Source organism: Melozone crissalis, unplaced genomic scaffold, assembly GCF_028551555.1.
Source record: "Melozone crissalis strain CALT ecotype California unplaced genomic scaffold, PUWL_Pcris_2 ptg000064l_1, whole genome shotgun sequence".
In the NCBI taxonomy this organism is placed as follows: Eukaryota; Metazoa; Chordata; class Aves; order Passeriformes; family Passerellidae; genus Melozone; species Melozone crissalis.
Window position 1 is genome coordinate 221,832 of NW_026535842.1, and position 12,763 is coordinate 234,594.

General features: G+C 67.3%; 2 protein-coding genes across 2 annotated transcripts; one reads left to right on the forward strand and one right to left on the reverse strand.

The window, feature by feature from the left end:
• Positions 1-103: 103 nt before the first annotated feature.
• On the forward strand, positions 104-5,436 carry POLD2 (DNA polymerase delta 2, accessory subunit). Its single transcript, XM_054289194.1, has 11 exons — positions 104-271; positions 844-1,084; positions 2,797-2,918; positions 3,410-3,533; positions 3,606-3,720; positions 3,877-4,075; positions 4,171-4,251; positions 4,514-4,671; positions 4,777-4,904; positions 4,981-5,082; positions 5,158-5,436. The coding sequence occupies exons 2-11, from the start codon at positions 865-867 to the stop codon at positions 5,313-5,315; spliced, it is 1,407 nt and encodes a 468-aa protein (XP_054145169.1). The 5' UTR covers positions 104-271; positions 844-864; the 3' UTR covers positions 5,316-5,436.
• Positions 5,434-12,402, reverse strand: AEBP1 (AE binding protein 1). The gene is made up of 21 exons (XM_054289211.1): positions 12,159-12,402; positions 11,625-12,056; positions 11,338-11,400; positions 10,967-11,038; positions 10,745-10,834; positions 10,435-10,551; positions 10,174-10,266; positions 9,986-10,057; positions 9,473-9,547; positions 9,287-9,396; positions 8,868-9,007; positions 8,695-8,779; positions 8,474-8,618; positions 8,297-8,385; positions 7,945-8,068; positions 7,675-7,871; positions 7,222-7,401; positions 6,805-7,144; positions 6,576-6,715; positions 6,403-6,502; positions 5,434-6,320 (listed from the first exon to the last, which is right to left on the reverse strand). The coding sequence occupies exons 1-21, from the start codon at positions 12,400-12,402 to the stop codon at positions 5,767-5,769; spliced, it is 3,462 nt and encodes a 1,153-aa protein (XP_054145186.1). The 3' UTR covers positions 5,434-5,766.
• Between the last annotated feature and the right edge of the window lie 361 nt (positions 12,403-12,763).

Consider the following 12,763-nt stretch of genomic DNA (forward strand, 5'->3'; position numbering starts at 1 on the left):
GTCGCCCCCCCCCCGCCCCGAGCCGCCCCCGGCCCGCCGCCGTTCCCGCGGCGGCTCTGACGTCACTTCCCCGCGCGCCGCACCGCTTCCGTGTTTGCGGCCTCGCGCCTTTTCCCGCCGCGGCCCCGCCCCCATGGCGGGCCCCGGTACCGGCGGCGACCCTCGGCCTGCGACCCCTGACCCCGCACGGACCGGCCCCTGACCCCTGACCCTGCACGGACCGGCCTCTGACCCCTGACCCCGCACGGACCGGCATCTGACCCCCCCTCCGGTACGGATCGGCCTCGGACCCCTGACCGGCGGGAGCCCCGGGCCGCGGCCGAGCGGCTGTGCCCGATTGGGAGCGAGGAAAACCCGGCTGGGGGGGTCCTGTGAGGGCCGCAGCCTGAGGGCGGCTGCGGGTCTGGGGGGCTCCCGGTGCCGCGGGGAGGGGGATCGTGCCACAGGGACTGTGTTTGCTGGGCACGGCCAGGGGGCCGTGCAGGGCCTGGGTCCCTTTGGGAGAGGGGCCTGCGGGGATCCGGAGGCCGAGGTGCGCTCTGTGGGGGCTTCAGGCGTCCTGCTCGGGGGGGATCGTGGGAGAGGATGGTGCGGTCACCAGGATGGGCTTGGGGATGCCCTGGGTGGGAGGAGAGCAGGGCCGAGGGCTGCAGCGTGCACAGAGAGGGTCAGACCCGGGCGCGGTTTGTATTTTGGGGGTGGCAGGATCATTTTCGGGGGGCCTGTTGTTCCCTGGGGTGACAGTGGTGGGTGGGCCGGACCCTGACCCTCAGTTCCCCGGTTTGTTTTGCAGACCCGGACCGGGCGGTGCCCGCACCCTCAGTGTCCCGGTTTGTTCTGCAGACCCGTGGCCGCACCCCGAGGATGTTCTCGGAGCGGGCCGCCCCCACGGCGCAGGGGCTGCTGGCCCCCCCCTCGGGCGAGCCCCCCACCTTTCCCCGGGTGCCCGTGGCGGCCTACTCGGACCTGTCGCAGCCCTTCCGGCTGGGCGAGCGCAGCTTCTGCCGGCAGTACGCGCACGTGTACGCCGTGCGCCTGGCCGGCATGCGGCCCTGCCTGGAGCGCCGCGCCCGCGGCCGCTGGGGTGAGCAGCGGGGAACGGGAACGGGAACGCGCTGCCCCGGGGGAGAGGGGGACACTGCCCTGGGGAAAGGCACTGCCCTGGAAAAACATTGCCCAAGAGAAAATACTGCCCCGGGGAAAGGCACTGCCCTGGGGAAACACTGCTCAGGCAAAGCACTGCCTTAGGGAAGGGAAGAAAACTGCCCCAGGGGAGGGGAAAACTGCCCCAGGGCAAGGAGACCACGATTGTCACGTCCCCCCACATGCTTTAGGGAGCAGGAGCTGAGCGTGAGGTTTGTCAGGGTGGGGCTGGGGGCCCAGGCCAGGAAGTGGGGTGCAGGGGGGTGAGAGGTGCTGTTTGTGCTGGGGGGGCTGTTTCCTGTCCTGGGGGGTTGTGGTTCTGCGGGTGGGACCCTCGCTCAGAGTTTCCATCCGCGGGATGAAGCAACACTGCTGGGGCTCTGCCCCCCCTCCCCGGCCTGAGATCGAATTTCCTTCAGCTTTGCCCTTCTATGGGCAAAAACCCCTTCAGTGGGAGCTTTTGGGCCAGCACAGCTCTCGTGCTCTCCCCAGCCCCGGGGGCTGTGTGGAGGCAGAGCCGGTGCTGGTCCCACTGCCAATGTCCCTGCTTGGTTGGGCTCTGCCAAGTGTGACAGGACCCGGTGGTTTGTAAAGCTCCACCTCCCCGAGCCCTGGGATGGGACCAGATTTTGGGGTTTTGTCTCCCAGCAGGAAGCGCCTGCAGGCAGAAATCTGGAGAGCACAGCCCCCTCCCCCCAAACACATTTTGGGGAGCTTGAGCCAAAAATAAGAAACTTCACCGGGATTGTTTTTGTTCTGACTCAGAGTGTTTGCATTCCTGGGCTCGGGAAGCCTTGTTTCCAGTGCGGGGTGCCAGGGATGGCAGCGGGGTGCTCTCCCTGGGACAGGAGTCACGTTCAGCAGCGCATGATGAGCAAAGTGGGGTTCTGGGGAGGAGAAATGTCACCCAGATAGGACGAGGAGCTGCGGCAGGCAGCGTTGTTTTGGGAGGGGAGACCAGGAGCAGGTTCCTTGCTCTTCTCCAGGGCCTCAGGCTCGGGATGGACTTCACAGGCTGGGATAAATGGGGAATGACAGTCCCACAGCCACATCCTGCATGGGAAGACACACACTGGATGGGGCTGGAGCACCTCTGTGTGCCCAGTTTTGGTCTCATCTTGTGGTGAGGGAGATTTTGCTCCTCTCCCAGCCTGCATCCCCTGTGGATCCCTGCCTGAAGCCCAGGGCCCTGTCAGCATGCCAGGACCTTCTCTGGCAGCGATGGGGATCCTGAATTCCAGCGGGGATCTGGGGCAGAGGATCTGGCCCTGGCAGGGGTCAGGTTTGGGGGTGCTGAGTGATCTGTTTGGGTCACCCCCTGGGTGGAGAGCAGGAGCAGCAGCCCCCATGCCCAGGGTGCACCTTCCTGGGGCCCTGAGCTGTTGGTGGGAGCTGAGCACAGCACGGTGACCCAGCTCTCCCCCCAGCACAGAGGAAATGCCTGCAGGCTCGCAGGCTCTGGAATGCTCCTCGGCCCATCTGGCCCACACATGTCTGCTAGGCGCCGTGCCTCGAGGAGAGGAGAGGAAAGGCAGGAGGCTCCCAACATTCCCCAGCACTCCCCAGCACCGGGGCCCTGCAGCTGCTGCCGCCAGCCCTGCCCCTGCCTGCCTGCAGCCCGGGGCCGCTGAGCTGACCCCCGTGTCTCCACAGGGGAGGACATCGCCCTGCGGAGGCTCTCGGAGCTGCAGGAGGGAGAGAAGTGCTGCGTGGTGGGGACGCTCTTCAAGGCCATGCAGCTGCAGCCCTCCATCCTGCAGGAGATCAGCGAGGAGGTAATGGGCTCACCCCCTCCACACAGCTCAGGGGGCTGTGCCAGCACACCTGAGAGCTCACCGTGGCTTCCCTGTGCTCCTGGTAGCCAGGGAACTGGCGGAGAACTGACCTGGCCCTGGATGCCGCCTTGGTGCCAACATGTGTGGATAGCTTCCACTGGCCCAGGTTGCTCCAAGCCCTGTCCAACCTGGCCTTGAACATTTCCAGGGATTCAGGGGCAGTTATGGCTGCTCTGGGCAGCCTGTGCCAGGGCCTCACCACCCTCACATTCCTTCCCCATATCCAGTCTAAACCCACCCCTTGTCCATCTGTCCCCCTGCCCACTTGCCACCGCTCTATCTCAGTGAGTGAAACCAGCCCATCCGGGGGGTTCCAGCTCCCCCAGCTGGGGTGCTGGCTGTGCTGGTGGTGAGGGGCTGGGGTTGGGGAGGGTCCCTGGGGGCAGCTGGTCCTTGCTGAGGCCCCCAGAGCTGTCCCTGTGCCCTCGCAGCACAACCTGGTGCCTCAGCCCCCGCTGCCCAAGTACATCCAGCCCTGTGACGAGCTGATGCTGGAGGACGAGCTGCAGAGGATCAAGCTGGAGGGAGCCATTGATGTGCAGAGGCTGGTGACAGGTGAGGGACAGCGTGGCCCCGGTGGCCCTGCAGGGGCTGCCTGGGGCTGAGTGCCTGCCTGCTGTGTCGCAGGGACCATCGTGGCTGTGTATGGCCGTGAGGAAGAGGATGGCAAGTTCCTGGTGGAGGATCACTGCCTGGCCGACCTGCCGCCGCCGCTGCCCTGGAGCGGGCCCAGCTCTGACCGGTGAGGCAGCCGCAGCAGCAGCACTGGGGCTGGCACTGCCCCTGTCCCTGCTGCATCCTTGTGCCGGGGGGCTGCCAGGGGCCAGGGCCCCCTGCCCCAGCTCTCTGAGCCCCTCGGTTTGGGAGTGTGGCACACTGAGCCTCCCCATCCCTGCAGGTTCGTACTGCTGGCCTCGGGGCTGGGGCTGGGCAGCATGAGTGGGGAGGCCCTGCTGAGCACTCAGCTGCTGGTGGACGTGGTGACGGGGCAGCTGGGTGCAGAGGGCGAGCAGAGCTGTGCTGCCCACATCACCCGTGTCATCCTGGCCGGGAATCTGCTGAGCCAGAACACCCAGAGCCGGGACACCATCAACAAGGTACAGCAAGGAGGGGGCTGCAGCCTCGCCTGGGGTGTGGGGAGGGGGGCAGACGGGGTGCAGGGCTGTCCCTCACTGTCTGCCTACTTACCCAGGCCAAGTACTTGACCAAGAAGACGCAGGCTGCAAGTGTGGAGGCTGTGAAGATGCTGGATGAGATCCTGCTGCAGCTCTGTGTGAGTGCTCAGGGCTGGCCAGGAAGTCGGGTTCCTCTGGGGGAGGGAGTCTTGTTCCTGAGGCGGGGTAGCAGTCCAGGGTGGCAGAACTCCCTTCCCCAGGACCCAGCTTCCCTCTGAGCATCCCGCATGGAGAGACAGCTCCAAATCCTTCTCCTGGGATCCTCGGTGGAGCCGAGGGGGTGTCCTGGGGAAGAGGAGCAGCAGTGACACCAGGGCTTTGCCCTGAGCCCCCTTGGCTTTGATCCCACTCTGCCCACAGAGCTCCGTGCCCGTGGACGTGATGCCCGGCGAGTTTGACCCCACCAACTACACGCTGCCGCAGCAGCCCCTGCACCGCTGCATGCTGCCCCTGGCCAGCGCCTACGCCACGCTGCGCCTCGTCACCAACCCCTACCAGGCCAGCCTGGACGGGGTCAGGTAGGCAAACCTGCCAGCTCTGCTGGCTCTCAGTGCCGTGGGGCCGAGGGACACGTCCCAGCATGCCCAGCATCTCAAGCTCCCCCTCTTTCCTCCCTAATGTAGGTTTTTAGGGACATCGGGACAGAACATCAGTGATATCTTCAAGTACAGCAGCATGGACGATTACCTGGAGATCCTGGAGTGGACACTGCTGGCGGGACACATCAGCCCCACGGCCCCAGACACACTGGGTATGGTGAGGGCTGGGGGGTTGTTGAATGGGAGGGCTTTGCCAGGGGCTCCCCCAATAATTGCCATCTTCCCCAGGCTGTTACCCGTTCTACAAATCCGACCCGTTCATCCTCACCGAGTGCCCTCACGTCTACTTCTGCGGCAACGCACCCCGCTTCCAGTCCAAGCTGCTCCAAGGTGGGTCTCAGTGCACCCCCAGACCCTCCTGGGGCTGCGGGGGCTCCTCTGCCTGACACCCAGCTGTGCTTGCAGGGAAGGAGGGGCAGCGGGTGCTGCTGGTGACGGTGCCAGACTTCAGTGCCACGCAGACCGCCTGCCTCGTCAACCTGCGCGACCTCAGCTGCCAGCCCATCACCTTCTCCAGCTTCGGGGCTGACTCTGAGGACGGGGACATGGAAGTTGGACACTGACCACGGGGAGGGCACAGACTGCACAAGCCCCCACCCCTCAAGGGGTCCTGGCACTCGCTGTCATTCTCTGCTGTCCGGGAGGGTGACAGAGCTGGGGAAGCACTGGAGGGACCACATGTTCATACCAATATAACTTGATTTATTTGTGTAACAAAAACTGTATGGAGGGGAGAAAGGCCGTGCCCGCCTCCATGGGCCCTGCCCAGGAGAGCAGTACCACCCCTGCCACCCCACTGGGACACGGGCAGTGGGCTGGCACTGCTCGGCTCCGAGGGATGGGGCAGCATGTCCCTGACAGCAGCCAGCTGTTGGCAACAATGCCTGCAGTCCTTGGAAGCAGCAAGGTGAGGGGCTGGAGCCCACCTGGAGCAGCTGCCTGGGCTCGGGGAAGGTGTTGGAAGCCAAAGCGTCCGACCGTGGCTTGAAGCAGAGAGGGGTCACTGTAGTGTCCCTAGTCCCCGAAGTTGATGGTGTAGGTCTCGGCCGTGGTGAGGGGCTGCGCCGTGCCCGTGTGCAGCTCCCAGCCCTCCGTCTCTGTCACCAGCTCGGTGACCACCTCTGTCTCGGTGTCCATCTCCCAGGTGCCGGCCGTGGGCGGCTCCTGGCTCCAGGGCGTGTAGGCCGTGCTGCTGAAGGGGAAGGGCAGGACGGTGCTGCCGGTGCCCGTGGGGCTGCCCGTGGTGGTGGTGGTGGTGGCGTTGAGGCGCCGCAGCCGCAGCTGCTCCCGCAGGCGCATGCGGTGCCGCAGGCGCAGCCGCAGGCGCATCCGCTCGCGCGGCGTCATGGGCCGGCCCGGCACCACGCGGCGGATGGGCCGGTTCCCGTTCATGGCCATGATCTCCCGGATGCGCTTCCAGTTGGAGCGCGACAGCACGAAGTTGCACTGGGTGGCCCCGATGTCGTAGAGCACGTGGCAGGTCTTGACGCTGGGGTTGTAGCCCTCGGCCCGCGCCGACACGCGGTACTCGCCCGGGTTCAGGATGCGCCAGTAGTCCCCGCCGCTGGCTGCAGTTGGGGGGCGGCAGGGCGGGTGGGCTGGGGGTGGCACCGTGCTGCCAGCGCCCTGCCAGCTCCTCACGGCACCTACCTGTCCTGACGTTGTGGTTGATGCCCCCCACCACAATGGTGGCGTTGGCAATGGGCTCTCCCTGCTGGTCTGTCACCACGCCCTTGATTCCCCGGTGGGTCTGGGTGAGGGAGAGGGATGAGTGGAGCTGCGTGGGACAGCTGGGGCAGCTGTGGTCACGTCCCACTACACACCTGCTCCATGAAGGTGAGCAGAGACTCCTTGTTGTTCTCCCACTCCTGCTGCAGCTCGCTCTCGTGGGGGAACTTGTCACAGCCCAGGTAAACGGAGAGCTCCAGGCAGTTGGTGTGCAGGTAGCTGAAGTCATTCATACCTGCAAGAGCACAGACACGCCCGCCCAGCCCCTCGCTCCCCTGCCGGTGGCCGGGTTGGGGGGCAGCCGGGCCCCTGTCCCCAACTCACTGCCAGCCCGGGGCCGCCACTTGGCGCCCTGCACGATGCCCATGGCGTCGGTGACGTCCTGCGCGTGGCAGCCCCCGCGGAAGGTCTCGGCCATGCTCAGGTGTGCCGAGGCGTAGGAGATGGCGAGCCAGCGGAACACGGCGTGGTCGGGGGTCTCCTGCAGCTCGGGCCGCTCGTCCTCGTAGTCCAGCGGGCGGGGGGCAGCGGCCGGCGTCGGGGGGCTGGGCCGGGCCGTGTCGAAGGGGAAGGACACCAGCTTCTCCCCGCCCTGCAGGTTGGCTCCCAGCACGAAGGGGTTCTTGTCCATCCATGCCATCACAGCCCGTGTCTCCACTGCCACCTGTGAGGTGGGCACGGGGCATGAGGTGTGACCCCCTGCCCCCCCATCCCCAGCCCTGTGCCCTGCGCCGCACTCACCGCCGCATCCTCGGACAGGTAGTGCTCCGGGATGGGGATGTGGTGGTTGGGGAACTGGTGGGGCACCAGCCGCCTCTCCTCGGCTGCCCACAGCGCCGACGCCAGGTCGGGGAAGTTCTCAAAGAGGTCAAAGCCTTCCTCTGTCCAGTGGCCCAGTGCCCAGTTGCCCAGTTCAGAGCCCTGTGGGCAGCCCAGGACACTGGTGAGTGCAGGGGGCTGCGTCCCACCACCCACATCCCATCTCACTACTCCTGGTCCCATCCCCTTCCCTGACACAGCTCAGGTGTCCAGCCTGGAGCCCAAGGCACTGGTGAGCTGTGAGGGGGGAGCTGTATCCTGCTGCTTTGCCATCCCATTCCATCCCATCCCATCCCATCCCACTGCCCCACAGCCCATCCCAGCACCCCACATCCTCCCCCACTGCCCCATGGCACTGCCCCGTGGCCCCCTCACCGCCTCGTGGGCCAGCTCGTAGCCGTCGGGGTTGAGGGAGGGGACCAGGTGGATGCGGGTGTCGCTGACCAGGCCCCGCACGCGGGGGTTCCCGTCCTGGTACTCCTTGCACAGGAACTGCATCAGCAGCAGCAGCAGCTCCCGGCCCAGCGCCTCGTTGCCGTGCAGCCCCGCCGTGTAGCGGAACTCGGGCTCACCTGGAGGGCCCAGCAGGGTCAGCAAACGCCCGGGACCCTGGCTGGGGGCCCCGGCCCCTCACACCTCCCTCACCCGTCTCGTGCTCGCCCGGGTTGTCGGAGATCTCCATGGCGTAGATCTTCAGCCCCCGTGAGCTCTTGCCGATGTTGTAGATGCGGGTGATGGTGGGACACTCCTCATTCACCACCTTCATCAGCTGCAGGGTGGGGAGAGGTGGGGCAGTGCTGGGGGGACAAGCCCAGAGCTGCAGAGAATCCCACGCCCATGGAGGGTCCCACCCTATGAAGATGCCCACCACCATGGAAGTGCCCACAAGCACAGAGAATGCCGTGCCCCAAAGATGTGCCCACTCCTCATGGAGGATCCCACCACCACGGGGGTTTCCCATCCCCTACAGAGGATCCCGCCCCCCAGCCCTGCCCACCTGCCTCATGTCCTTGTAGGAGTGGTGTCGGAAGTCCAGGTTGTCCGTGGAGGTCACCTCGTTCTGCTGGCTGTAGTAACTGCTGACAGCTGTGGGGGGGACAAGGACAGAGCAGCGGGGGGTGGCTGCAGAGGTTCCACCCCCGTGGCCCCCAGGCTGCTTTGGGGTGACTGTTACCCGAGAGGGGACAGCCCAGGACCTCGAGGCGCAGGCAGAGGCTCCCATTCCAGCGCTGGGGGTAGATGCGGATGTAGCGCGCCACCATGGGCTCAGGGAACTCGCTCAGCACCGGCGTGTCCTTGTCCACGTTGCCATAAAACATCTGCCAGGAGGGAGGGATGTACCCCAGGGGCTCCCTGCCCGTGTTTGCCCCGTCACCCCCCCAGAACAGTCCCCACCATCTCCTCGTAGCCGTTGCTGTACATCACCCAGTGCTGGCTGTCGTTGCTGAAGCCCACGTAGAAGCTGGTGACAAAGTCATCGCTGTGGGAGGACAGGGACAGGTTGGGGCGGGGGTCCCCACGCTGCTGCCCCCTCCCACATCCCCAGCTGCAGCCCCGGGTGGCCGTACTGGATCTGGGAGTCGCGGCCCTGGGTGATGACCCCGGTGAAGAGCGTGATGCGGCGCGTGTCCACCTCCAGCCAGTGCGCACGGCTGTCGTCCTCGGCGCACCACGCGCCGTCGAAGAAATCCTCCTCGTTGGGGCCCGCCTGGGGACAGCGAGGGGGCGTGGGCAGGGGGGTGTCACTGTGACACCTGGGGCAGGGCTGTCACCGTGGCACGTGGGCACTGGAGGTGTCACTGTGACCCGTGGGGCGTGGGTGTCACCGTGGGGCGGGCACGGGGAGTGTCACTGTGACCCCTGGGGCAGGGCTGTCGCCGTGGGGCGGGCACTGGGGGTGTCACCATGGCCGTGGGGCAGGGGTGTCACTGCGACCCCTGGGGCAGGGCTGTCGCCGTGGGGCGGGCACTGGGGTGCCCCTCCTCACCTGCATGTTGAGGCGGCCGCGCTGGGCGCCCAGCCCATGGCGCAGCATGGACGAGGCCAGGATCTGGTCGTCCTCGATGCGGTGGGACTCCAGCCCGATTGGGGGACACCCTGGGGACAGCAGGGGGTGAGGGGCGCACCCCCCCCAGCAGGGTGTCCCTGTCCCCCCAGCAATGGGGACACTCACTTTTCTTCTCTGCTGGAGGGGCCCATTCCTCCTCATCCGGATCCCACTTCTTTCCTCCTGGTTTTTTGGGTTTTCCTGGTAAAGGAGAAGGCACAGTGAGGGGGCAGGGACGAGGACAGGTGTGAGGGGACAGGAATGGGGACTGGCACGCACCTTTGGGTGTGAGGGGGCAGGAATGGGGGCTGGCACCCACCTTTGGGTGTGAGGGGGCAGGGATGGGGGCTGGCACCCACCTTTGGGTGTGAGGGGACAGGAATGGGGACTGGCACGCACCTTTGGGTGTGAGGGGGCAGGAATGGGGGCTGGCACCCACCTTTGGGTGTGAGGGGGCAGGAATGGGGGCTGGCACCCACCTTTGGGTGTGAGGGGGCAGGAATGGGGGCTGGCACCCACCTTTGGGTGTGAGGGGACAGGAATGGGGACTGGCACCCACCTTTGGGTGTGAGGGGGCAGGGATGGGGGCTGGCACCCACCTTTGGGTGTGAGGGGGCAGGGATGGGGGCTGGCACCCACCTTTGCGGTCCTGGCCCTTCTCCTCGGCCCAGCGCTCCTCCTCCTCCTCCTCCTCCTCTTTCTTCGGCTTCGCTGTTGGTGAGGTGACACCAGTCCCAGGGACATGCCACCCTCCCTGTGGCTCTGCCGCCGACCCTGGGGCACACGTGTCCCCCCTGCCCACCCCCCAGCCCCTCCACCCCTCTCACAGGCTCTGATTTTCTCCTCGTCCGTCTCCATCCCGTCCTCCTTGTCCGGGTGCTCCTCGCGGGGCTTGGTGGGGGGGGGCAGCCCGTAGGACCCTGAGGGGCACAGGAGGGGCTGGGCAGCCTGGAGATGGGGGGGCAGGGATAGGGGGCAGGGATGGGGGGCAGGGATGGGGGGGCAGGGATGGGGACAGGGATGGAGGTGTTTGGGGTGTCTGGGGTGTTTGGGGCGCTGGGGCTCCCCGTCCCCCCGTCCTCACTCACAGTCGCCGTAGTCCGGCGGCTCGAAGCCCTCGCCGTAGTCGCCCTCGGTCACGGGGCCGGGCAGGGGGGGCGGCGGGAGCGGCTGCGGGGGCGGGCGCGGGGGGGGCTCCTCGGGCTCTGCTGGGGCGGGAGAGGGGCTGCACTGGGGATGGGGAGGCAGCGAGGGGTCCCCATGGGGTCCCCATGTCCCCGCAGGGCTCTCCACAGGGTCCCCATGTCCCTGCAGTGTCACCCTGGGTTCCCAAGGCTGGGGCCTGTCCCCAGGGTCACCCTGAGGGGTGCCAGCCCCGTGTCCCCCCCTCCCACGTACGTGTCTCCTCCTCGGGCTGGGGCCACACCCGCTCGGGTCTCCTCCTGCCCGGGGGCTTGGGGGGCTTCTGCTGCCTCCGGATGAACTCGACTGGGGACACAGAGGGTGGCACTGGTGTGTGCTGGGGGCAGGGGGACGTGCCTAGTGTCCCCAGTGCCCCCTGTGCCCTCCCAGCGCCCCCATTGCCCTCCCAGTGCCCCCCGTGCCAGCCCAGCTCCCTACAGTCCTCGTAGTCCTCCCGCTCCAGCTGCTCGTTGTAGTCCAGGGTTGGGGGCTCCGGCTCCTCGGGGACCTCTGCAGAGAGGAGACACGGGGGTGAGGCAGGGGACAGCAGGGAGGTGGCACCTGACAACGGGAGGGAGGTGACCCTGGGGCACACAGGGGGTGACACCTGGGAGCAGAGAGATGGTGCTGGGACAAAGGAAGGTGACACAGGGATGCAGGAAGGTGAGATTTGGGGACAGGCAGGTGGGACGCTCCTGTATTGCAGGAGCTCCCTAGGGAGCTGGGATGTGACATTTGGGACAGGGAGGGAGTCCCAACACCAGGAGTGTCCCCAGGACACAGGGGTGGCCGTGGGGCTGGGCTCTCACCTGGCTCAGGGCTCCAGCCCTCCCGGCCCGGCCCCCAGCGCTCCTCTGGGGGCTCCTCCAGCTCTGCTGGGGACAGGGACAGAGTGAGGGGCTGGCACGGCCACCCCAGGCCCTGTCCTGCCCCACAGCCCCACAGCGGGAAGGAAAGTGTGGGACAATGGAGGGACAGAGGGGAAACCCATGGGGACAGAGCTGTGGGGTGCTGCCAGGGTGTGGGTGAAGCTCTGCTGGGCTGAGACCCCCACCCCAACCCCCCCAGGGGCAAGATGGGTGCCCCCAAAACTCACCTCGGACACCTCCATCCTCCTCCTCCTCCTCCTTGTGCGAAGGCTCCAGGAGCTCAGGTATCTCTCCGTCCTGCCTGCCCTGCCAGGGCTGCTGGATACTGGGGGGGCTCGGTGCCACTGGTGGCTTCTTGCCAGAGGCTTTGGTGGCCTTGGGTGGCTTCTCCTTGGGCTTTTTGGAGCCTTTTGGGGGCTTTTCAGAGCCTTTTGGGTTTTTTTCAGACCCTTTTGGGTTTTTTTCTGAGCCTTTTGCTGGGTTTTCAGAGCCTTTGGGTGGCTTCTCCTTGGCTTTCTTGGGGGGTTTGTTCTTGCCCCGCTCCTTGTCCTTGTCCTTGTCCTTCTTGGGCCCCCGGGGTCTCTCCTTGGCTTTCTTGGGGGGCTTTTCCTTCTTGCCCTTCCTGGCTTTCCCGGGCTCGGGCAGCGGCCCCGGGGCGCCTGCGGGGACAGAGGGGGAGCGGCGGCCGGGCGGGGTGAGCGCGGCGGGGCCGGCCCGGGGAGCCCCGTGCGGATCCCGGGATCCCGGCGCCCATCACTCACCCGTGCCGGTGCCGGTGCCGGTGCTGAGCTCGGGGCCGAAGCCCAGCTCGGTGCCGTCCCCGTCCCGGTGCCCGTCCCGGTGCCCGCCGTCGCCGGGAGCGAGGAAGCCCCGCAGGAACTCCTCGATCTCGGCGTCGGTGAGCGCGGGGGGCGCCGGGGCCGCTCCCGGTGCCGGTACCGGCAGCAGCGGCAGCAGCGCGGCCGTCAGCAGCAGGCAGGAGCGGGGCGGCCCCGCCAGGACCATCGCGCCGCGCACCGGGCCCGGTACCGGAGAGCCCCGAGAGCCCCGCGAGGGCGGGCGGGGGGCGGCGCTCGGCCGGGGGCGGGACCGGGATGGCACCGGAGCTGAACGGGACCGGGATGGCACCGAGCGGGACGGGCACCGACACAGGGACCGCACCGGGACTGCCGGGAACCCGCACTGGCACCGGGACCGACACCGGGACTGCCTGGGACCCGCGCTGCTTGGCACTGGCACTGGGACTGGCACCGGCACCGCCCGGGACCGGTACCGAGCCCACACCGGCGCCGTGCGGGGCCCGACTCGCGGGGACCGGCAGGACACCGGTGCCACCAGCCCGGCCCCGGGGCTGGCACCGGCACCG

Excerpts from the sequence above, each read along its gene's own strand:
- POLD2 (XM_054289194.1), top strand. The coding sequence starts at position 865 with ATGTTCTCGGAGCGGGCCGCCCCCACGGCGCAGGGGCTGCTGGCCCCC. Across the intron at positions 4,076-4,170 it reads GCCGGGACACCATCAACAAG|GCCAAGTACTTGACCAAGAA; the intron begins GTACAGCAAGGA and ends CTACTTACCCAG. Across the intron at positions 4,252-4,513 it reads AGATCCTGCTGCAGCTCTGT|AGCTCCGTGCCCGTGGACGT; the intron begins GTGAGTGCTCAG and ends CTCTGCCCACAG.
- AEBP1 (XM_054289211.1), bottom strand. The coding sequence starts at position 12,402 with ATGGTCCTGGCGGGGCCGCCCCGCTCCTGCCTGCTGCTGACGGCCGCG. Across the intron at positions 11,401-11,624 it reads GGAGGATGGAGGTGTCCGAG|AGCTGGAGGAGCCCCCAGAG; the intron begins GTGAGTTTTGGG and ends TGTCCCCAGCAG. Across the intron at positions 10,267-10,434 it reads GCCGCCGGACTACGGCGACT|GGTCCTACGGGCTGCCCCCC; the intron begins GTGAGTGAGGAC and ends TGTGCCCCTCAG.